We start from the raw sequence: 26,046 nt of genomic DNA on the forward strand, positions 1-26,046 counted from the left end.
AGAACACAGAGATTAAAAAATGCACTATAACTGAAGTATGCTTGCCTCATTACCGCCCATCGCATAAAAGTCATCTTTTAGAAAACGAATCAACAGTTATACAGACTGATCTAAATGACTTTCACTCAAGCACTCATGCAGAAAGGAATATAAAGGGTAGATAGTTTGAATACGAACAAATAATGATTATCCACTGGGAATTTCGCTCTATTTCCACAGCAATATTTAAAGACGCCATGACAAAACTTCCAGCCAAGTATCTTGTTAGATATCATCTTGAGACAGGGGTTAAAACAAGGTTGCCTACTAGGAAAATTTAACTTTCTTTACCACTGAATCTGGACTATTAATTCTTGCATAAACCACTTGGAGAAAAAATCTCCGACAGCTAATATGCCCATGAAACAGAAAGAACTGTCTGATGGGGAAAATACATTTTTCAGAAACCAAGCTTTGAATGTAGCGATTGAAAAGAGGCCCACTCTTAGGAGATTTTCATCTTGAGGAACATCGAAGAAGCTGTAACATGTCATGTACCACAGCAAGAAATGCCATAATGGACGGGTACGCGCGGGGTTGACCAGAGAGCACCAAGATCGGTTTAACTTACAGATCACTGATCCAAACATCCAATATCGAGTAGTAGTCAATGTTTAACCTCTCCTTCTGCATCTTGGGTCTTATGATTTTCATAAATACAAGCGCACTCTTCTCCCTCCACTCAGGAGCAAACCAGGAGAAGGAAGTTTACACTGTAACCATGCAACCAAGCTGTGCTGGGAAGCCCGCGCTCACTATGGTGTCTGTTCTGCAATCACTGTAGTAATGGTAATCATGTGTGACTGGCTCTCATCAGAGTAGCAGAGGATGCTCGTTCAGAAAGGGGCCCGTTTTATATCAGGCAGGCCAATATCCATCTAACCATAGGTTGCTTCAAGCGTGCTGAATCAGAGGACAAGGACTATCCTGATTTTAGCCTTTAGTTTAATATCGATAAAATAATGCAACCCCTAATGCACGAGAAGTTCTCTCTCCTGGGGTTGGGGAGAACAACTTGGGGAAAATCAAGAAAAGGAAGATTCCAAATAATTTGACATATTTTGGGAGTAAAAAGGGCAGGTTCTTAACGACACCTCGCTGTCCAAGGGTATACAGGGCTTGAATTTCAGTTTAATCGCAACTGCCTTCTCTAACGCGACATGAGGCTCAGGTCAGACTCATGGGTCTAAAAGGGGGGTTATCAGGTTTAACCCACTATATTCAAGTAGTAAAGAGCGGCAGATTTCTTAACAGGAGGGACCAGGTGAAATATAATGCATCAGGAAGTTAACTGTTGTGGAAAGCAGCAATTCCTGTCATATCTACTTTTCCAGAGGAATATTGAAAGCCAAAGTTGGACAAAAACATAACATAAGAAAATACCAGGCAGGAATCACACTGAGTCAAGAAGCTTACATCAACAGCAAATTAGGTTTTTTTTTTTGCACTTGAATGCGTCTGATCAAATTGTGTAAAAACACATGCCTACTATACATGCTACAAGAACACAGGTTCAGATGCACACATTACGTTCAAGGATGATGTGAAATAGTACTGGACACGGCCAGACATCTTGGAAAGGAAATCCAGCCTGAGCTGAAGTGACTTCATGGCACTTGGCAAAATGGGAGAAGATTGAAAATAAGATCATTGCTGCGATTAGTCAGGGCAAAGAAGATCACCTTTGTTCTGAGCAGTTTCAAAATGAAGCTCACCTTGGGGAGGATAGGAACAGGGTGCTTTAGACAATAGTCTATGAATTTGGCATTCCATTTGGATTTTGACTCATGGAAACACCAACGCATATTCTTAGCATTTTGCCTCTCTTGTGGTGGGAAAAGTATCGAGAATGTTATACCTCAAATGGAGCAAATCTCTTCAAGCCCTTTGTTGTTCAACATTCACTCATGCTCTTTTATGGCATGTCTACTTAGCAGGCTGCTTTGGCATTTAAAAAGTGTGTGAAGAAATGGCTAATGGTCCTGTGTTTGTTACTGTCTACTTTTAGTCCATAAATAGCCCACATTATCAACTTTGTGAGCACCTAGTGCTACAGTGGTGGGGCAGGAAACACTTGTAATTCTTTTAATTCAAAGAATTGTATGCTGCTATGGCTCTCACATGTCATGTTTTACTCAAGACACATCTCTTCCCTACATGTATGCTCAACCTCACAAGTTTCCTACTTGCAAAAAAGGAGGTACTGGCATTGCATCCACTCCTCTTGACTGGGTCTACGTGTATCCTGATCAGGTCCCTATTTACAAAAGAGTACACAGGAGGCCATTGATAATGGCAGAGTCTGTGGATTAACAGTAACCTAATCAACACAAAGATAAGGCCTTCATTTGTTTTCACGATGAGGTTGTATGGACATATAAATTCTAGGGTGTATACTAGCATTGATGTGGAACTTAGTATTACAGAATCCCCACGCAAGATGTCTGCAGTCCCCTAAGTCCCTGGAACCTTCAGGTCAACAGAGTTATCGTTCACATAGACTTCCAAATTCTGGATGTTGCAGCGAACCTTTATGGAAGTGAGAAGGTCTATGCCAAGCATGGGATGGAAAAAAAATACTCTCATGAACTGGATCCTTGAGGGCACCCAGCTGTGTTTGGGAGTAAAAGTGCTTCCTTCTGAAATATTTGGTGATTAGAAAGCAGTTTGGCCCCTTAAGGATATGCTTTTGTGATACATATCCAGAAACTTCCCCAGTATTGGATCGACTGGATTTGAGCAGTTATCGATTTCTAGGAGCTTTTATACTGTCCAATGTTGTGTAAGATTTCAGGTGCCTTCTGCTAAGCTACTAGTAGTATATGAGGAAGGTTTACATATATCTAAGACTTTCTACCATCTCTTAAAGGCTCCAACTACTGACATGCACATAGGTTGATTGCAACAAAAAGCACAGGATTCCTTCCTTCCGTACTGGGATTCTCCTGAGCTTTGAGATCTGCACCTCTGCATCACCTGGTGAAGGACAAATGTCCTTGACACCAATGGTGGAATGTTCAGTGTGTACAGTACTTTGTACACATTTGTAGTTTGTAATACTCTGCCATGTTGGAAGATGGCATGATAAGTTTCCTTCCACCAGGGTCTTGACCTACAGAGACAGAGTGATCAAGTCATTACTTTCCGATTACTGGATGAATCTGTTCTCAGCACTGTTGATGTTTGTTGATGGCTCTTCATTTCCTCTGCCCCTTATGGATTCATTTAATCTTTAAAGATCAAAAACCTGCTCCTATTATGTTCATAAGGCTGTTATCTCTTCCACAAGAATGTGTAGATTTTCTGGTGGTGCAATGCCACCACCTAAAAAGCCTCTTGCACAGTCTTAATCTTCTGGATTTCGTCATCCACGTGATATCAGGAATAGTCTGCTCTTACGGAAATTTTCCGGTAGACATTTGAAGAAAGGGAAATAGGATGCAATTATGAAAAACGGCCTAAGACCACACTATGATAAACATTATCGCCCAATAGTTCTGCTGCATACTCAACAGAATGTACCACCTGTTCAGATACCCTAATTTTGTCTTTTTACAATTTGTCAGAGAAGTCATTTTTCCATAGCATTGGCAGTTGTAAACTACGTCACACCAAGTGAGGCATAAAAAATTACATTAAACATATGCCCCAAATGTGAACTGCCAGGCAAAGAAAAGCATCCTGGGACAATCGAGCCACAGGATTCCTTACAACAACTTTATTAAAAATATGTAAAGTGTTAAGTCTATGTGCACTATTCTTGCTTCGTGCTTTTTTGCCTTTTCCGGGGAAGATTTAAAGTGGGCTTTTTGGACAAATGTGTTCAGGAGCAAATGCAATCATAATTGCCTGTTTAAAAACAGTAAAAATAAATTGTTGCCTACAGAACACGTTTGCATTGTGACAGCATTTAAATAAAATGAAAATGCTTCCTGTTAAAATGCATTTCAGGATCCCGCACGTAGGAAAAGACATTCTCATTCAGAAAACATCCATGGTGAAGAATCAGTAGTTATCTATCACCAAAGACCGGGTCTCCTAAAGTGAAGGCCCCTCGAGGTTTGATATCGGAGGGTACCAAAAAAGAACTTGGACAACATATGTGGTAAATCCGGGTTCTGAGAAGTCTACTGTTAGCAGAGTTTGTATGAGCCATTGAAAGCTTTAGTTAAGCAACATTATATGAACTGGAAACAGAAAGAAAAAGGCATACTTCTCGATGGAAAGACAAATAAGCGGCTATCCTCCGAAAGGAGTCGAAAGCTTGACTTGTGAAAAGGTTAAATGAGTACATAATCAATTTTTCCTCCTTTAGGGTTGGTCTTCCTACGCCTCATATAGTGGAAGTCATGAGAGACCAAAAACTTCCTGAACCTTGATATATAAACTAGGAGATGCAGTTCAAGGTTTTGGCTGTACAAAGCTGATAAACGACCTCTGTGCTTAAAGGGCTAAATAAGACTCACACCATCAAGGGGGGTTCAGCACCTTTGTCCTGAAGATCTCACAAAACCCCTTTCCCCAATCCAAATATAAAATGAACGCTCACAGGTCATAGAAAAGATTCGCAAATTGGACCATCTCATCCTAATCACAAATATAAACTTTTCAAAGACTTGAACACTGTTTACTAAGGGCTGGCCGATGCAGCTGGAATATGCACAGGCTGTTGCGTCTTTCTCAGCATGCTGCTGAGATGATGAGGTGGGCTCTTTAATATTTCACTAAGGCAGAGGGTTATCCACCAAATTGTCATGGGATAAGGAAGAGGAAGGCAACGCAGACTGCCTATTGACTTAAGTCATCGAGAATTCCATTTAAGTGAGCCATGACAATCATTTTGTTTGCTTAATTCTTTCACTCAAATGTACTACTAATGTGAATTAAATCAGTGCTCTAACAAGTCGAATGTGTGCTAAATATTATAATCTAGAAATCTAATGAGCTACCTTTCATTGGCGTTTAAGAATATGAAGCACCGGACAATAGGGTCTTCAAGTGTCGTTCTACGATTCAAAAAACGGATAAATGAGTTTGGAGCAAAAGCTTAAGTGATGCGGATGTGGATGTCTACTTCGACAGTTCTTGGAGCAACGACCTCAAGATTGACAACCTTCATAGCTTTGGAAACGAAAAAAGCAATTCTGGGGTAGCCGACTATCCTCGATGCTATAGTAGGCCGAATGCCACATACTTAGGGACAAAGATACCCAAACAGTTGTTAATTTGTGTAGAGAACAGAATGCAGGAACATTAATGCCAAGAAATTGTGCTTGCGGTATTCCAAATAAATTCACAAGATGCATCAGTTAAATATCAGAGAACCCACATCAAAACAGTGGAGAAAAGAAAATTCACACTCCAATACTCACAACAAACAGTTTCGACGATCACAAATTGAAAAACACAGCTAAAACTAAACGCAACAACAATAAGAAATTATTCTAATGCAATTGTGCCTTGTACCTTGAAGTGAGTGAGGAAGCAAATAAGTAAAATCAAATGCATGAACAAATGAGTGTTCATGTAAAAATAGCAACGTGTTTTCTTTGATTCAAAAAACCCATGACGTAGAGTGTAGTTTAAATGGTACGATTCTTCAGCGTTATTTTCTTTAACAGCTTCCGAACTTACTTTAAGGCTTTTGTTTAGTATGTGGTACCTATATTGCAAAAATATTTGTAAGGAAGGGTACAAATGAAAGAGTAGGGCTACCGATTTCACACAACTAGCAATCACTTCTAGGTTAGGCTGCACCTTTCAGGGGTGTATGTATATTCCGGGTATTTGCACTGAATAATTTCATTCGTAATCTTAAAAGAGCAGCTCCTCTAGAACAGTAGATTTAATTTTTCAAATTAAGGGTTCTAGTATAGACTATAGAGAGTTGCTGAAAGAATGTCTGAAATGTAATCCTTGAGATAGACAATAAGAAGTGCAATCACCATAATATACATAACCAGGTGTGGACTAAAGCTAAAGCTGCACAGTCACATAACAATCACAGAGGGTTTTCTTTACCTTTGTGTGTCTGAGATGCACCACCAGGCCCAAGCCCATCCTCCATAAACATACTGCTTATCATCTGATCCGCAGCACGCACCTGCAACACAATGAACAGAAGTTATACTCACACAGCCACAGGCAGTGTATTGTGTACATTTACTGTATGGTATATTTTGTTAAACACAAAACATTCACCCACATGGGCTATCTTTTTTTTTTTTGTGAAAAACCTTTATTGCACATAAAAATCAATACAAACATGGGCCTACAACCACCAGGGCCGGCCGCTAAGATGCACATGTTCAACAACATCTAGGAAGCAATGGGCCCCCTGGGGCTCAGCCGAATTGACAAAGTACTGAGTGCACCGCAGAAGTTATCCGGAGACATAATTTTTAGAAATACAAACAAAAAGAAAAAATAAAATAACACCAAAAGACAAGGCGGAAATCATCGAAAGAGAGGCGTCTAACCACGGCTGGGGGACCACACAGTACCAACTCCACCCTCGGGTGGTCAATGAGGATGATCAAGGGGGAGGTGGGGGCGACGGGAGAGCCAGAACCATCTACAGGTGAAATGCAATAGTCCGGGAACCCCAGGATCAGGGGGACAAGGCAGCATCAGATGAGTCCACGAGGGGGGTGTGCAGATATTCCCACGGTACGCGTTCCACTGGCCCCACATTCTACCCCACGCCCCCGGCTTGCCCCGGGCCACATACACAGTCTTCTCTCTGCACATGCACCAGTCCATGTTCTCCTTCCATACTGACACAGTGGGAGGCCGCCGGGAACCCCAAAGCTGTGCGATGTCCCTCTTAGCAACCATGTTCCCAAGGGCCGCCCACCGAGTCTGAGCCGCATTGTAATCGTTAGGCTCCCACACGTTCAGCACACATCGGCGAACCTCAGGCAACAGGGCGACCCCAGTGACACATTCCATGACCGCATGCACCCGGAGCCAATACTCCGCAACCTTATGGCACTCCCAGAGAACATGGAAAAAAGTGGCGCTGAGCCCACAGCCGCGCCTACAGAGCCCGTCTTCAGAGAAACCCATCAGAACTAAACGAGGGCCCGTCACGTAGACACGGTGGAGAATTTTAAGCTGGACAAGACGGAGACGCGCGGGTATAGCCACCTCCTTAGGGGAGGACAGCGCGGACTGCCAGTCCTCGTCGTCCAGTTCCACCCCATCCCCGATCCACGCCTCCCGCAGACGCACAAGGAGATCTGCCCGAATGTTTATTAGTTTTTTATAGATAAGGGAAATAGTACTGTCGGGCAGGTGACCGTCGAGTATGCGGTCCTCGAGTGGCGAAGACACAGGGACTGCAGTCCCCGCCTCGATGGCCGAGAGCAAAGCGTGGCGAACCTGAACGTATCGAAAGAACTCCCTCTCACTCAATTCGTACTCACTCTGCAGCGCTGAGAAGGATTTAACCGCACCCTTCACCCAAAGGTCACCTACTCTGCTGATGCCAATCGTGTCCCAACGCTCGAATCCCTTCGTCGTCCAAAGGCTTCCCAATCTGTCAGACGCAAACAAGGGGGTCGCGCCCGTCAAGCGATCATTCCAGCCCATGGCCACATTCGCAGCCTTCCACAAGCGTACTGCAATCTTAGTGGGACCGGTTAAGGTCCTCCCAGCCGATCGAGAGTAAAGCGCTCTATTAAAGTTGCCCCCAGGCAACAAAAATCTATCCATTTCGAAGGCCGGATTCGGACCAGGTGAGTAGGTGGCATGGTTAATAGCAGATAGCTGGGAAGCCCAATAGTACCTCCTGATGTCCGGGAGCGCGATGCCCCCGTCGTACCAGGGGAGAGTCAGTTTTGCAAGAGCAATACGTGCACGACCGCCCCAAACAAGTCTCCTTTGTAAGCTCTCTACTTCCCGGAAGTAGGCCGCCGGAATAATATCAAAGGAGTTCTGGAGTGCGTAAAGAAATCGGGGAAGAGACATCATTTTAAAAAGTGCCTCGCGACCGAGGGGGGACAAGGGAAGCTTACACCAACGGGCCACGTCTAACCTCAATCTCCGAAGTGGAGAGAGGAGATTATGCTCGTAGCGGACAGCCGGGTCCAATGAGACGTACACCCCCAGGTACGTAAAGCCGGCGCTGGACGCCCTAATGGGAAAACGAGAAGGCAAGAGAGGAAAGTCACCGGATATAGCATAGACACAAGATTTGGACCAGTTAATGATCAAACCAGAGTTCTTGCCGAAGGAAGTGAGGATGTCAAAGAGCACATTGAGTGACTTACGTGGTGAAGTGAGGTACAAGAGAATGTCGTCCGCGTACAGCGAAACACGATCCTCGAAGCCAGGGGCCCACTGGATCCCTCTTATCGACGGTTCCCAACGGAGCCAAGCAGCGAGCGGTTCCAAAGCTAACGCGAAGAGCAGGGGAGACAACGGACACCCCTGCCTAGTGCCCCTCCCAAGAACGAAGGGCCGGGAAACCCTCCCATTAACGACCACCTGAGCCAGCGGGGCAGCGTATAGGAGTTTAACCCAATTAATAAATCCCGCCCCGAAGCCAAACTTTGCGAGGGCGGCCCAGAGATATGGCCATTCTATCGTATCAAAGGCCATCGTGGCGTCCAAGGAAACCAAGATGGCCGGCTCTGAAAGATATTCCGCCCTTGCAAGTACGCCATGTAGGCGCCGCAAGTTAAGGGCCGTATTCCCGTGCGGGATAAAACCGGATAGGTCCGGATGCACCAAATCAGGCGGTTCGCAAGAACCTTGGCAAGGATTTTCGGCTCTGCGTTCAGCAGAGAAATAGGCCTATACGAGGCACAACGGTCCCGAGGCTTACCGTCCTTGGGAATCACGACGATAGTGGCCAAGCGTTGGTCATCAGGGAGAGAGCCGAGTTCAAGCGACTCCGAAAACATACGACGGAGAAATGGCGCAAGTTTATCCGGTTGCAATTTATAGAGTTCAATCGGGAGTCCGTTGGGGACCATAGCCTTGCCTGAGCGAAGGGAGCGAATCGCGGTTGCAATCTCGTCAACCGAAAGTGGGGCATCCATCTGCTCACGCTCCTCCACCGACAAGCAGGGCAAAGCGATATCCTTCAACAAGTGACGAGAGTCAGCCTCATCTCTAGTAGACACAGGGGAGTACACAGCACAGAAGTAGTCCGCAACAGGGGAGTACACAGCACAGAAGTAGTCCGCAAAACACTCCACAATCTCACCAGGGTCAGTCACACTCACTCCCTCCGACGTCTGAAGCACGGGGACCACTCGATTCACTCTCTCCTTCTTATCAAGCCAATCAATCAATTTTCCCGCCTTATCCCCAGCATCATACAGTCTACCCTGCTGTTCCCTATACATTGTCCGAGCAGCATCAGTAACCAGGGACTTGTATTCGAACTGCTTCAGGCTGAGGGCATGGAGCCCGTCCTGAGTGACACCCGTCTCCAAGGCAGCCTCCAACCCCGATATCTCAGCCTCCAATGCAACCACCTCCCCGTTCTTAGCTTTCTTGGCCTCCACGATCAGGGATAGGGCGTGTCCTCGGAGGACCGTTTTGAAGGCCTCCCACAGGGACACCGAGGACAAGATGGACCCCTCATTCTCCAGAAAATACTGATCAAGCGACTTAATAAGACCCTTGCGAATCTTGGGGTCACGCAAGTACCAGGGGTTAATGGGGGCGATCCGCCCGGTGGATCGCGTCCCGGTGTCGAAGAGGAGCCACAATGGGGAATGATCGGAGATGCCCCGGGCCAGGTGCGTAACCTCCCGGACCCGGGTGGTCTGGGCCGCGGGCATTAGAAAATAATCTAGTCTGGAAAGACTCCCGTGGGCCCCGGAGTGGAATGTGTACTGACTCTGTGTCGGATATATCAACCTCCAGCAGTCCACCAGACCGAAAGTGTCCAAGAACCCGCCGAGCCACACCTGGGCAGCAGAGAGGGCCCTGGGAGGGTAACGGTCCAGCTCGCCAGAAATCACGGAATTAAAATCCCCACCCACAATCAGGAGACTATCAGGAAGTTCAAGTAACATACGACCCACATCAGAAAAAGTGGAGGTCTGGAGGCCCGGGGGAACATAGACCGAAACCAATGAAAGAGTTTGCCCCTCCCACCGCCCAGTCAAAGACGCATAGCGCCCTCTATCATCAAGAGTAACTTTGTCAATCTCAAGCGGGAGGGAAGAGCGCAGTAAGATGCCCACCCCTCTGGAGCCATTGGTGAAGCCAGAGTGTGCGACCAGTCGGTAGCCCCCCCTGTTCATAGCATGACATACATTTCCCACCAAGTGCGTCTCTTGAAGAAATACCACATCAGGGGCCAATCGACGCAAATATTGCAACACAACCCCACGTTTGATACGGTCCCCCAATCCGTTGACGTTCCAAGACATCAGTTTCAACCCGTCCCCCCCCATCTCAACACAAGAAGCTGGAACCCCCGTGCACGCAGCCAGACACCTGAAACTGAAAGAAAACAATAGCACCGCCTTGAAAAGAAAAAACACACAACCCATCCACCACTGCCACCCTCCCACCCCCACACCATTGCCACCCCCCCCACCCTGCACCCCTGCGGACTATACAGCCCCCCCAACTTGCAGTGTGCCTGTCGCCCTAACAATCCCATGCTACAAAAAGACCCTAGAGGAGGAAAGGGACCCGTCCCCGCCCGCACCCAGACGAAACATTAATAGACAAAATATACAGTTGAGGTAGAACCTGGCTGAGCACAGAAGGAATTGTCAAAGTGGAGGACCAAGAATTAGTCCTGCAGAGGCCCACCGCCCTCGGCACCGCCAGTACGCCCAGTTCGGTCTCCCGGTTCCGGCAGGGAATCCAACCAGTCACTCACTGTGTCGGGGCGTTCAAAGAAGGGAGTCCGCTCTTCATACTCCACACGAAGCCTGGCAGGGAAAAGCATAGAGTATTTGATGTCCAGATCTCGAAGACGGCGCTTCACCCCCTGAAAGCTCATTCTCTGTTTCTGAACGAGTTGGGTGAAGTCCGGAAAGAGGTTGACGGAGGAATTCTCATATTTGACTGGGCCGTGTATCCTCGAGGCCTGCAGCATTGCATCCCAGTCTCTGTAATGAAAAAGTTTTGCAATGATAGGCCTCGGGGGAGCGCCTGGTTGAGGCCTACCGCCCGGGACCCGATGGGCACGCTCCACGGCGAAGAACTTGCTCAGGCCGGAAGGAGCAAGATGATTGAGGATGAGATCCTCGACCATAAGGTCCACCGGACGATTGTTGGAAGTCTCCGGTACACCTATGACACGGATATTATTGCGCCGTGCCCGACCTTCGAAATCCTCCAGCCGCCGGGACATCGCGTCGTTGGCAAACTTTAGATCGCCAAGAGTTGCCTGGAGGTCTGATACATCCGTGACAAGAGTGGATGTCCTCAAGTCCAGTGATTGAACCCTCTTGTTAGTCTTAGAGAGATCCGCCCGGATTAACGTAACATCAACGGCAACAGTGTCAATTTTACGGGCCAGAGCCTCGTACTGCTGGGCGATGGTCTCCCTTATGCCGTTGATGGCGCCCATAACGTCCTGCAGCGAGTTCCGTGGGGACGGACGGACCCCCACCGGAGTCCTCCATGACGGCACCCGCCGGCCCGGGGGTCCCTTTACCCTGGGTATAGCGATCCATGATGTTACTCTGGACCGGCCCTCCACGCAGGGATGTCTTGGTCTTCCGTTTCTCGTGATCCCCCTTGCCCCCCATGTTGGGCGATGTTCACCGGCGGGGACCGATAGCAAAGGGGGCACCAGCAGAGCAGACACAGACTGTCCGAGAGCCCGCTCGGGAGAGTTGAGAAAAAGGCACAAATCAGTCCAGTACCAAGGCCGGAGGACGCCCCAGCCGTGCAAAGTGGCTCCTCGATCAGGACATGCAGAAGTGCAAAAGCGAAACTGAAAGTGGGGGCGCGGTCATTGGCAAAGCTCCGATGCCGTTGTTGTTCAACTACTCCCCGGCCCCACGGTTCACCAAAGCACCGGGCACAGCTCCCAGGTGGGCCTCCAAAATACAAGACGCTGTATTTCAGGTCTCCCCGGTCCGATTTTCGTTCTGAGAAGAGTTATGGGTTCAGCCAAGGTTCATCCTCCAGAATCAATCCACAAATCCAGGATAATGTCAGGATAAGTTACGAGGAGCGGCAAGGGTCCGGGGAGCCCTGTGCTCACGCGACCATCTTGGATGCGCGCGAAGCTCCTCCTCCTACATGGGCTATCTTGATGTAGAAAATCAAAATGGAAAACAATTTAAATTGAATAGAACTACTAGGTGTTCAAAAGTTTACGGAATTTCAATAGGTTCGATTCTTGTCGGAACAACAGGGGTAACCTATTCAATCTTGTAGCAGCTGCCACCAAATAATGTCTGGTCTCCAACGGTCTTTTATCAAACTTTTGGGACTTTTTATTAAAAGTTGGTGTTTGGATCTCAAACGTTGGCAGGGTAGGTACCACCGAAATCTATGTCAGAAAGAGGATGACGATTTGGAAATGAAATTGGCTTTGTGAACCAAGCACATTGATTTGAAAACCACTCGCTTCTTGACTGGCAACCAATGGACCCACAAAAGTGCAGGTTTAATACGTTTCTAGGCCAAAGACCAGCGTTTCTAGGCCAAAGACCAGGAACAAGTCTGGCAGCAAAGTTCTGTACCATGTGAAGCTTAGAGAACAAGTAATGAGGTAGATCAAGAAAGATCGCGTTGCAATAATCTTAGAAACAAAAGCACTGATTAGGTGGACACATGGGTTACATTAATGGTTCGGCTTAGCTGGACAACTGGGTGTAGGAAGTTTACAACCATTTTTACTACCTACTACAATGTTGCTGATCGCTACGAACGCATAAGTAGCTGGACCTTCTTAAAGAAAGGGGGACCTAGCCAGTAAAGCGAAGAGGAGGGGTAGGTGTCCAGGAGGACAGGAGAGTGCAAGGTGAGATTGCATTTGAGATTTCTCTGACATTACGCTGCTCTTTCTGAGATGTATGTAGAGGAAAACTGTAACAAAAAGGATATGCTATCAAGGACCAGAAGGGCAATGTTAATTCACTACAGTAATGTACTGCCAAGTTAAATTCCCTTTTGGATATTCCCAGCACTGCATTACTCCACAGATGATGTAGCTTGATGTGGACATGTGAAGATGTGTGATTGAGTGAGGGATCAAAGTGGAAAGACAAGAGGGTGGGGGAGATGCGGTCCCTCTTTTCAGCCTAGCCCTACTAGAAAATGGGATGGAGAAATACATAAAAGGTGTGAGGAGAGAAGGGGAAGAGGTGAACAAAAAGTATAAGAGCACTGTGCGATGGATTGTAGAGTAGCAGAAACTATGGGATAAATAATCAAGACACAGAATGAAGACTACCAGCAGAGGGAGTTAGAAAGAATAGAGTGTGGAGTTCAGGCGTGTGGCTCTGGTTGTTAGCTTGGGGGCCATGTCAGTGTGCTAGGGTCATCGGCGGCAGAAGGCCACCCAAGCGGACTTAGAGTGTCAATGTTTAAAAGCAATAGTTTTCAATGTTTTATTTTTTCTGGGAGAAGCAAAATCAAAGCATTTTAAATCAAACCGTGTAAACTGCTTCAAGCGCAGCTACCTTGGAAGCAGCGCTAAAGTGTTCCCCTTCAAGGACCTGGATTAAACTGTGGCAGTGAAACGCTAGAACAACCATTTAACACGGGCACTCATTCAGTAAGCAGGCTTCATTTAAAACCAGTGATTTGTGGCATGGGGTTGTAGAGGGACAAAGGGGGTGGGGGTTGAAATACGCATCCTCTCCCATTGAGCTGTCATGCCATCCCTCCATGCCCCCGTCTCACCTTGTCGCCTTCTTAACAGAACAAGCATTTGCAATGCAATAGGTCTCGTATTTACACAAGTTTAAGCTATTGGCATTGTAAATGACAATGCCTTTTATTTAGGTTTTCGTTTTTTTAAACCTAAATAAAAGGCATTGTCATTTACAATGCCAATAGCTTAAACTCGCGTAAATGCGAGACCTATTGCATTGCAAATGCTTGTTGTTCATATCTGTAGGGCATCAGTATAAATGTTATCGTAGGAACGTTGACTGTCAACAAAGCTCATGCCAGTCATCTACTGGCTCACTTTAGTAGAGGCAGCTTTTCTTCATGCTCGCGCGTTTGTTGTTTCCGTCGATACTATTATTATGCTGTAGTTTCATACCAGAGTTATGTGGCCATATCCCCAAGCTTTGCTTGGAAGGCATTGCACTATGGTTTGCAGCAGGGAAGCGGGTTTTATAAAAGATTTAAAGGTTTAAAAATAAATAAATCTGGCAATACATTATAAAGTGCCGGCGCACTGATATGAGGATTCTGATATTTCTCCCAGGCTGAATGAAAAATATATCCTACCCACATGTTTCAGGATGAAATGCTATTTTTATTTATTGCCCCTTCCAATCTGTGATTATAAATTAAGGTTTAAGAAAACATGCTACATCAGCTAGTACTCTTGTTGTAGAATGCGTTAAACCTGGGTGGATTTAGTATTTCTGCGTGAGTAGCCTGATTTACAATGCTGTTTTCAGTCGTATGTCAGGTTTAAAGGATGCATCGCCCCACTTCCTCGCTCGATCTACCTCAGGCATTGCTGAATTGACATTGAGGGGTTTAATCTTGCAGCAAATTGTAAGTTATGTAAATATATTTTAACGCGGATTCACAAACCAAGGGATATCCAAAGCACATATCATTAAAATCTGGTTTTCTTCAGTTAGCCATGTTACACCCCAAATGGATAACACATATACTCTGGGATTGTCAGTCTGCAGGCGTCGGGGTTCCAGGGATTTAGCAACAGAGAAGGGAGAGGGTTAGCGGAGTGTTCCAGAATGCAGTGTGATTTGAGGCCAACTAACACAAGCAGGTGAGGTAGTACCCCCTCACTTCTACGCCACTTACTCATACATTACTTTGTGAACGTAAACACCATTGTGTGTTCGCCCACTACGCGGCAGACAACAGGGGCACTTGCAAAAGTTTGCAGTGTACTGTGTGCGTTTATGGGTAGACGTAAGCGAACTTTCATGTGAGGTGCTGTAATGCATCAGTAAATCAGAATGTGTGTGTAGCAGTGGATTTCATGTGTCAGGGAAGTGTTTGTTGAGGACGGAATTAGCAAGTCCACTCCATTTAGTGAATTTCTAAAATTACATTTATTCACTATTCACGCAACTAGGACGTTATGGTCGAGGACGGTCGCATGAGTAGGCACAAGTCAGTTTTCATTCACATGGTGAAGACAATATGTCTGAAGAAGGGTACAATAGTAGGCACAAGTTTGTTTTCATTCACACAGTGAAGACACTCAGTCTCGGAGGCCATGTCTGTGTCCAGGGGAAAAGGAAAGCGAAAGCACGCCAAGCGCGCATTGAGGGAGCCGAGACGTACGCGTGCAAATCGCCTGTCCGTGCGCGTGCATTCACGCCTGTCCGGGCGCATGCACATCTCCTGTACCCCTTTGCTAGCAAAACCGACGACAATAGATCTCGTCAAGGCGAGCAGCACATGCGCTGCATCACTAGGCGAGACCTAAAAAGCAACTGCTATTCAGGAATTAAGGGAAAGTAGAAATGACTTGGCTACGCAGAGGCTTCATTCACAATCGCCCAACACTGGCCTGCAGCTGGTACCAAATCTAAGTCACCACAGCAATTTCACTGAGTTATCTACAGCACAACGCTAGAGAACTGGAAGCACCAAGGTTCAAACCACTGTACTGGGCAGACCTCCAGACCGAGGCCCCTTATCAATGTACACTTGGAGGCAGTGGGAGTTTACATTACTCTCTCTCCTGGAAACCGACAGAGGCCCATACGACAATATATCGTACTAATCATGAGAGCTGAGCCTTCCGAAGAAAGCACATAAAAAGCGACCTGACATTGCATTTAAGGAGAGTAAGTAATGTTTGAGAGGCCACACATTGTATCTTGCCGTCCGTGGAAACTATAGAAACATCTCGTCAGGACATTTACTGCAAATAACAGAACTGAGGCGCAAGCAAACCTTTTTGAAAGGACTGTGATTAAAACAACTCCCTTTGTCCTACTAGCAGACAACCATCCTTCCAGGGCCAAGGGGAAGGCGACACTTACCGATGGACAACCCTACACTCCTTTCTCCAGAAGATACAAGCATCACTCAATGAACACCATGATCCCAGCCAGCAAGGTCTCGAAATTGTGGCAAGGTGACAATCCTTTTAAAATGGTCAATAAAAAATATCTTATTGTGTACAACCAGGGATTCCCTTGCTGGAGTAGTCAGTGGCGGAGCCTCCATTAGAGCATTGGGGCGGTGCCTCACTTATATTATGGACCCTCGACCCTCTATTAATGTGAGCAAAATACCATTTATAAAGTGTATAACTGTTTACATTCTGCCTGCATTCTGCGGCAGTCAGCCTTTGCCGCAGGCCGGCTGCATATTCAAGGCTGAGGTGGGTCATAAGACAGCGCAAGACTGCAGGAGGTGGGGCTTGCTTAACATTATTGACAGACACTCGTCAGAAGCAAGTGTGCATGTAAAGTTGGACAGCTTCCTTTCTCCGGCCAGCCCCACATGTGCACTAGAAGCCTTCCAGTTGTCTCTCCACGTGCGCTTTAGTGAGCCGGGGGTGGCTTAAAGCTGCAGCCCCCCAGTCTCAATGTAAGCGTGGACATTGCCTGCCCTAGCCAATCTAGGCACTTCTGTAACAACAGGAAAAGCGTCTGAATGGCTTTGAGAAGCGTGATTTAGTTCCAGGCAGCGCAGGGTGGGTGGAGGCTATCCCTATGTCCCATTTTCCTGCCCCACGGACAGAGATAGTTACGGGTATTGTTGGTTGCTGCTACTTTTGCTAAGGGCCTACAGCATGCAGATTTGAAGAGAGCTCCCCATCCACAGCAAGTTCGAATTAATTACCTGGTTTCCTAGCTACTTCGTACACTGGCAAGTTCTCAGTAACTTGCTGTTATGAATTCAATATTAATACTGAGGTGTCCCAGTATCTCATAGAACCTGGGGTATAACGGTATATACTAACAGTGGGGTGTGCTAAGAAGTGTGTACTTTAAAGAGTATAGGTTTGTCCTGGTCACCTAGAAGAACCAATCGATGGTGTAAAAACAACAATGATACCCACAAAGAAAATAATAATGAGACTGACACCAAGTATTTAAATTATGCACGATATATTAGTATTCATATGTCATGCAGGGCAATACATAAACTCATATCTTGAAGACACAGGGCTGTTACACAACATACAAGGTTACATACATGAGTGCCATGTGCACTGTACATTACACAGAACACAATGCCAAAAATATAAGACACTTGCCATCATTAACAAACACAGAAGAGGTAAATCAATTGGGAATCCGTATATCCCTGGTTTACATGTTCAAACGTGTGTCCTTATATCTTGGACGTAGGTATGTAAGACACTAGGACGCAACACCTATTGTTATGGTCGACGTTGCGACCCTTAATGAAGAGTGTGCACATACAACACATCACACTGGGTCTTATTCAGGACTAAGGGATTTCATAGCAGCCCGCTTTAAAAATAACGCCTCTCCCTTGGTGTAGAAGAGCAGGGATCAAAAGTACCGAAGATTATGCATCATGAGAGGTCCTCACGGTGGACCTCAATCCTGTATTATCTCGTACAAATCAAGAAGAAAGCCATGAGTCTCAGCCCTTTGTGCGCACTGGAGTTCACCACAAAAGCCAAATAGTGCTCCCTGAGCACCAAAAACCAAGAAATGTCTTCACCGACGGTGGGGAGGGAAATAATCAGCCCTTCGCCGCATCGCCTCCCGAATAGGCTGTGCCCCACGGACAGAGCCAGTTATGGGCACAGTTGGTTGCTGCTAGTTCCGCTTACTGCCGAAGGCAGGCAGATTTTAAAAGAGCTCCCCATCCACAGTAAATAAGTGCGAATTAATTGGCAGCTTTCCTAGCCACTTCGTACGCTGGCAAGTTCTCAGTAACTGCCGGTTGTGTATTCCAGCAGTGTCAGTGGTTCTCGGCGCGCACGCCCTCTCTCGCTCCCAGTCACGCACCCTCCACGTGGTCACCTGTCCTACCGGCCGTTCAGAGGCACGGGGCAGTCAGGACATCTCTTCTCTCGCGAACCTCACAAGCATTTTTTTTAAACATGCTATCCACAAATATGGATTTCACAGGTAAGACTAGAATAACGAGTCTGTGTTTCTTGTCCTTTGTTTGTTATGCATACTTTTACCGCCCTCTTAAAAAAAATCTTCATTTTATTTGCTTTAAAACAACGGCTGCAAAGTGTTGCGCAACTCGGATTGATCACCCCTAATAACCACGGGTACCAATTGCAGCAGCAGGCAAGTCACACGTGACCGCTCTCTCTCTCTCCGTGAGGATCGATAAAACAGGTGTTTTACTGATGCACTTTTATTGTCAACATTTTATTTACATGCGAGCGGAGCCTGCAAGCATTTTTACAGTTTTTCACAATGGACTTGGGCTGCCGTGTCATTTCCTTCACCAAGTTTACTGGCAACAGTCCTGTGTGCATTCCATGCCTCCAGCAATTCCAGGCAACAATAAAAATGTCAAGACAACTCCGGTGATGATTGACTAATGTTCTTCCTGGAGTGAGATCATACTTTTGTCTAGTGGAAGTTTTGACTCGACGTAGGGTAGAGCGGAGGGTTAATATATGCCTGGTGCAAAGAACATGTAACATGCAGATAACAGTGCATATAACGTAACTAGGTCAGTGTATTACTGCTTTTGTCGGAGAGATCCTTTTGTTACTTGCAGTTTATAAGTTAAAATCCTGATATAGAACAGTGAGCAATTAACTTTCCTCAAAGAGCTGCATGCAAACTGCAAGGTAAGTTTAGAGCGTTGATTGTCCCCCGTCTTTAATTATCCTAATGTCGCAAAAAGGATTCATTTGGTTAGAAATCAGTTATTACTGACAATCCACAATCATGGTGTTACATTTTGCATTCTGAGTTTGTGCTTTTCCAGACTAAGCACTCTTAAAAATACTGCTGACAGATATGGATGACATGCGACTCCTACATCTTGTGGTCCTCTGTCTTATGTAACGTTTCCTATACACTGATTTATACATGTATGAATGATTGTCTCTGCGTAATGTGTGTGAGATGTAAAGTGCTCTCACATACTACACTGCTATGAGTGGCGCTATAAAACTAATTATGAGAGAGAGTGATTATGGAGACTTGAGGGGCACTGCTAATGGGTGGTTTGAGGGTATCCATGGAGGAGGTGGTCATTGGTTGCGCCTACAATGTTGCACCAGGCGTCGTCAGCGCTAAAGCTGGCCCTGCTATGTGCTGTCTTTATGGCCCGACAAATGCTCGCATGCAGCCTACATAATAAACGGACTGGTTTGCTGAAAACAGGCTCCTTCAAGTGCAAGCAGGAAAATTCAAGCCATTTATTAGGGCACAAACGAACAACACACGGCCTGCCTGGTGACAGATTGCATAGATGGCACTGATGTGTTGAGTCAGGCTGCACTCTGTTCTAGTGGTGCTGAAACAATTTTCAGAATGGGGGCGCTGTCATCAAAGTTGCGCACCCGACTGAAGTCTTAGGGATTTTGAAAAATACCAGGGTAGCATGTAGCAGTGCACAAAGAAGATGAGTTGCAATTTGATTTCACATGTAATCCAAGTAGGCCCGGATAGATGCCTCTGTCAACAGACAACTAAACCCGCACCCAAAAATCTAGGAAGCCAGCACTTTACTCAGTGGAACACACAAGCTTGCTCGAATGTAGGCTAATTGACAACCCACTCCCCCATAGGGCTGTCAACTAGTGGGCTCAAACTGTTGAAAATAATTTAGATGCAATGGCATGTGACACTAAAAGAAATACAATTATTAGACTTCTAGAAAACCCGTATGCCTCCCAAATTTGATTTCGTACATCTCGTGGACAGGCCTTCTGTACGTCAGTCTTTAGCAAAGTACATGTTTACAATGAAACGAGACGAACAGCCCCAACTACTCTTCAAATGGCACACTGCTGATTGGCATGGAATCTGCCAGAGTAAATAAACGGTTCTAAAATGAGGAAGTGTTAGCTGGTGTGAAATAAGGCGCAGCCTACTCCGACTTAACTCGTCCGAGACCATCTTCGCTCAGAGTGCATTATCCTGAGCAAACCACATCCAAATATCCTCATGCCCGCCAAAGATCCGGAGACTGGGGTCCCCCGCGGTACAGGTGCGACCAGGGTGTGTGGATATGCGGCTGTCCGCGGCCCCACAGGGGGCCATTCCAACGGGCGGCCCATTAGTGCCATTTGGGTACAAACGCCACCCACTGGCCAAGGGTTGGACTCAGAACGGAGTCCTTCGCCTTGGCGCACTAGGCGCGTCACTTCCAGCAGACCGAGGTTGGGGGAGGGTACTTATACCTTCCCCCACTTCTCTGGCGTCCTCTTTGCGCCAGACATGCCGTCTCAACTGGTCGGCTCGTCTTGACTGGTCGTCTTCCACCGTTTTCCTCGCGCGGAGATGTACACTGTCTCTTGGTCGTGCTGAGGGTCGCTGCGGTCTTGGTGCCCTGAGGGCGTGCTTGGTCGTTTTGGAAGCAAGGTCAGTGCTTCCCCCCAGACCCCCACCCCTCGTCGGTCCCGCCATGCTGGCCAGGGCCTGCGCGGGACCTTGTCCAAGTGGCAATTCCTCGGGCCCGATCCCACGGAGGCCAGCTGGGTCGTGCCCGCAGTCGTGGCTGTGGTAAGGGGACGGGGGCAATCAGGGGGAGGGGGTTACTGCTACGCGGCCGCATGCACGCAGCCGGGTCCCGAACATCTCTCGCTTTCAGCAATGCTCGATCCCTCTCGGCATCAGCCCCCGTAGGGTCATAGAGGCGTTGGGCAAGGGGCAGCAAGCGGGTTAGTGGGCCCGACTGCACGTTTCGCCTCGTTCCCCCATTATCCGTCCGGCGGTACCAGCCACTTTGGCACATCTTTACGCCTTCACCAATTCAAATGCCGCCCTCGCCCCCACGAATCGGGTCGGTTTCACCAGTGTGGGGGAGCGCATCATTGGGGAGCCTTTGACCTCGCCCTGGTGCGCAGGGTGGGGACACCAACAAATAAGGCCTTTTGTTAAAAAGCTGCATGGCGCCACGCGGGGTCTCTCCCTCTCCGAACCCAGGCATTCCCTGCCCGCATCGGAACTTCACCGGGTGCTCGCTTCGCGGTGAGAGGGGAGGGCGGGTTGCTCCGTTGAGTTAGTTCCCAGGGTCTAGTTCGAGGCAGGGCTTTGTGCGAAGTCGCTGCGGGTAGTTATTGGACTACTTGCTCGCCGCCCCCCCCCCCCCTCACCACTTGGGAGCCAGTGCGTGACTAGCAGGGTCGCAGGGAGGGGGGCGATTACCTCTTTCTAACCGGCAATGCAGTGGCGCCGGAAGTACCCAAGGGAGGTCCGGGGTCTCGCCGATATGTGAATGAAAAATGTGGCTGTGCAGCTTTCCCACTTGGACCCATCTGCCGCCCATGCAAGGGTTGTTGGACTGCCGTGGTATAATTTTGTACCCTCCCCGGTCAAGCCTGGGGGCGAGCCGCGTGCTCAGGACATGCGGGGGGTGGCCTCTGGGCTGTGGTTCAGGCATGGCTCCGGCGAGGAGGGCAGCTGTAGTGTTGTGCCGCACGTTGCCGGCCGCTCCGCCCGTAACCAGTCTGCGGGTTGTGTGCCAAATGTGGCACCGCGGCACTGAGCCTGTGGGGGGGGGGTGGGGGGGAGCATAACAGCGCAAACGGTTTTGCCTCTGTAAGTTATTATCAGTCGCAATTCTAATGCTTGCCCCGGTAGTGAGAATTCCACATCTACATCATCCACAGCATTAAGAGTACCTCCCCTACACCAGGCATAGGTGCACGGCCTGGGGGGCTGAGACCAGAGTCAATGGACGCTATGGATGCATTTTCAATATGCTATGCAACAAAGCTATAATTGTGGCTTATTTATCTTATGCGACTAATAAGCGTCGACAAAGCCAATAGATGGGTTTGTTGTAGGTGTAGTGCTCCTTTTGTTAGAGGTGTAAGTCAAGTGTAGTGTTCACATTTTGTCACGGTTTTGGCTTTAACATCATGGTCACCCTACGCTGAGGGCAAGGGCGAGCTGCAAAGGATGAGAGATAAGAAGAGGCGTGTATCCTGCGTTGATTCGCACTGAGCATCAGTAGGTTTGGGGTGAGCCAGGCCATTTCCGGTGCAGGGGCTGTGACTCCTGAAGTGGCTTTTGAGACCATAGTCCAGCTTGCTGTAGGTGGAATGATACGTGTTGATTACATAATTGGATGCGATGACTGAGGAGGCAGAACCACGCAGCACACTATGCTAAGCAACGTTCCTAGTGAATTGTCTTAACCCAGCGCCGAAGTGAGAGCTTCTAGTGCAGGGCCAGAATCAATAGGCGACTGCAGCATGACAAAGGTCTTTTAAAAGCATTGGTGAAAAATGGTGCATGCTAAGTAGTCCAAGGCCTACCTCTGGCCAAGATGGCAAGCAGGGGTCACGCGGGGGAACTAGCTATTAGCTGCCCAGTCTTGTGAGCAAATAACCTGAATGAAATTTTGCGGTGAGGCTGCTGAGTTGCCCTGGCATTATTTGCCCCGTTTCAGGGCCAGTGATTGTTACTTTTTAGGGATATGGTACGAATTCTTAGTTGCGTTTGGGACTTTGACAGGTTGCCCATATTCATGCAACACTGCGATAAAGTTGTAATTTTGTGGAGTGTTGAACTAGGTTGTAACTTACAAGAAACTCATCATAGATCTTGCAGTCCCTTCATTGCAGAACATGGAGTTCGGGGCCTGGGCATAGTTTCAGGCCAAGGATTGGCGGCATGGCCCCTGGGGTACTGGGGACAGGTTTGTTGGTTGGCAAGATACGCTGAGGTTGGTCGTAAGCCTGTGCAGGCTGTTGTTTCCGCAGAGTTTGGGGCAGGTTAGCAGTCCCACCTGGTCTCTGCGGGTTTGCTCTGTCTTGCGGGTCATCCTGATCAAGTAAGAGCCATTATCCATTTGTATAGCTGGACATAAGGAATGCCAGGCAAGAATCCAGGGGATTACAGAGCGAGTGTGGCCTGTTCTGGGCTTAGAATATACAGGCGTGAGTAGCAATGGTAGCCGCCAGTTCAATCTTACATCTTCCAAATTCATGAGAAGAGGCATTTCCTTGAGAGTGAAGTAGGTCCCATGCAGGGCTGAGAGGGAACATTCACCTAGACTAACCTGGACTGGGCACACGAGTATGATCCGGGGGGATTAAGCACTGCAAGTATGGGCAGTTCTGGCTAGGGAGGGAGCTTAAAGCCCAATGGCCGGGCTTCTGCTTTGGCGTCAGGGGTCTCTTGGTGTATTGACGTCCTGTCTTGGCAGTCCAGATCACACCCAGAGGGCAAAGGCAAGGTCTCGGCCCCTGATGGACTATGTTTAATTTTAGTTGAGTGGGGCTCGCAATCTCATCACGTATTGCTATGTCTGGTCGATCCAGCTAAAATGTGCCCACTGTAAACAAGGGCAGGTTACAGGTCGCCTCAGTTAAGACATATTCACCCGCGCCTTAGCCAGGGCAGCAGGCTGGTGTGGTAGTGGTCATCTAACAAGTGGACTGTGGTGCAAAAATATTTGGTAAACACTGTGTTAGAGCACAAATGACGACAAAGTATTTTTAGAGCAGCTGGTATTTCCAATATTCAGACAAGGAGAGTTACTTGCACATATTGTTCCCCACCGGTTCACACAGACTTGTCTGCCCCCTGGGTTATCCTTCCATGGGCTAGAACTGGAAGGGGCATCTTCTGCGACCTGTGTCCCAAATATGTCGATAGTCAACGCTGGGGTAGTTGTACCATGAAGGGCATGGTTACCAAGGGTGTCCCAAAGTTTTGGGATCAAACTGGGTTGGGGCAGTAAGTCTACAGTCCTTAGGAAACATTCAGCATTCCGTCAATCCAAGTAGGGCTGTTAGCGATACATAATATCAGCAATTGGATAACATGCATCGGTTATTCAGTGACATCATGCCCTGGGGGGCATTTGCGCTTCACAAAAACAGTTTCAACCAGAAGGGTGCCAAGTGTCAAAAACCAGTAAATAGGTTTAATATGAGTCTCTCTGGCCTTACAGCTGTGTGGAGCCAGTCTCATTTAGAGGTACGCCCATTGGGTACTTCTTAAGGTTCTCACGACCAATGCGGTTTGTGGCATCTCCCAGCAGATCCACTGAAGGTGTACTGCAGCTAACATGAAACTGGGAATCTAGGATTCCAACACTTTTGCGGGTTTAAGAATCCAGGGTCAGAGATAGTTAGCAGGTGCTGGCATCTGTGATCCGATGGCAGTAAAGCAAGCGGGTGCGCTGCGTAAGCTGCCACTACACGAAAGGGTGAGGTGTCGCTAATAGTGGGCACAATACATACATTGTTTCAAACCAGATTCAACACCAATGAGGTGTTCACCAAGGTTTAGCAATCAAAGGAATTGGTACAAATGTCTGGTCAAAGGGGCGAAGTAAGTGCACCTCAGAACCAAAGGTAGGTGACCAGTTGCTGCAGTTAAGCTCAAAAGCCCCGCACGGTCAGCTATATTAGCCATGCTGGGTGGGGACGCTGGCAATTTCAGAGTGGGCTGCTGTCCTAAGAACGGGGGAAACAAGGTGTCAAGCACAAAAGGCAAGTATGTAAAAGAACATTTGGCACGTCCAGTGATCAACAATGATTAAAATTTAACGGAGCAGGTAACTTTCCCCCTATGGGGTTGCCCAAGGGTGGGAAGTGTGGGCACCCCTGCCCCCCTTTTCGGGAATATTCTAGGATGGGGGTTAGGTAGGACTTAGTCAATCCTTAATGTTAGGCACCTTATCGCTCGGTGCGCACTGTAATAAATCAGACCGATTTTCTTAGCTGGTATGCCTAGGGGGTTTCACCACAGAGGGAGCTGAGCTGGCGGAATTCCATCCATAAGGAATAAAGGATGCATGGCAAGGGCAGGAGAGCACCCTTGCTTATTGTCACATACTTCTAGTTATGAACATTCCTGTGTGTCATGATTTAGGAAGCAAAGGGACTGTGCAAATGTTAAGTATAACCCTTCTCGCCATAATAGCCAAAGTAGGCAGGCGGGGGTGGGAGCGGTTACCTAACAAGTGGGCTGCCGTCCCATAGATGGGGGACACAGAGGTTCAGGCACACATGGTGCTAGTAGGATGGCAGCTAGGTGGGATCAGCAAATAGATGTTGCAATGTGAGCCTTGGTGTCTGAATTCGTCCCACCCAGAGTCAGCATGGGGCTAGCTCATGTGAGGCAGTGGAACTTTCCCGCCGGAGAGTGAATATTTCTTGGCACAGGTTCACAGGCCAGAAGGTCCTTTGGTTTCATCTGACACTAGCTGATCCAGGCTAACGTCAAGGGCTATTGTGATACATAAGGGGTTCATCTATAACCATTAGGGAGGGATCTCTTCCCTTAGATTTGCAGGAGGCCTAGAAAGGAGTGGTCGCATTTGTGAAATGTGCCGTTTTGGTGAGATCAGCAACTACATGGGTCAATGGGAGCTCTGGTGTTCTGAGAAGATCCCCCACAGAGATAAGTCAGAGGAGGCCGTTGAACATCCCTGTAAGAGGGAACTGTTCATGGCGGAAGTTCGCAGACCAGTGGGGCCAGGGTTTCATCAGACACGAGTTGATTCAGGCTAATGTTGAAGGCTGTGTTGCTGAAGATGGGGTCCATTGTCACCATTGCCTTCCAGGCGTACACCTAGGTCAGGTTGACATACATGGGGTGCATTCTGTCACAGGTGAGCATGGACACTTTCCACTGGACATGTCCGAGGCCCTAGAAAGCAGGTTGTAGGTCAGAAAGGAGCTGTTTTGGTGGGGGGGCTCTGGCGGCAACGGGGGCCGCCTCCAAAGCTGTGGCGGAGTTACAGGGCGATCTGGGT

At 47.7% G+C, this 26,046-nt stretch overlaps 1 protein-coding gene across 6 annotated transcripts in view; it reads right to left on the bottom strand.

Annotated features, from left to right (window-relative positions):
- Positions 1 to 26,046, bottom strand: part of FLOT2 (flotillin 2) — a 456,818-nt gene that overhangs the window by 241,705 nt on the left and 189,067 nt on the right. For all 6 annotated transcript variants that reach the window (XM_085649154.1, XM_085649151.1, XM_085649148.1 and 3 more), the window contains exon 2: positions 6,061 to 6,142. In XM_085649154.1, the coding sequence (XP_085505280.1) occupies positions 6,061 to 6,099 (39 nt within the window). In that variant the 5' untranslated portion in view covers positions 6,100 to 6,142. The remainder of the gene's footprint in view (positions 1 to 6,060; positions 6,143 to 26,046) is intronic.

Source organism: Triturus cristatus, chromosome 3_2 (assembly GCF_964204655.1).
Source record: "Triturus cristatus chromosome 3_2, aTriCri1.1, whole genome shotgun sequence".
In the NCBI taxonomy this organism is placed as follows: Eukaryota; Metazoa; Chordata; class Amphibia; order Caudata; family Salamandridae; genus Triturus; species Triturus cristatus.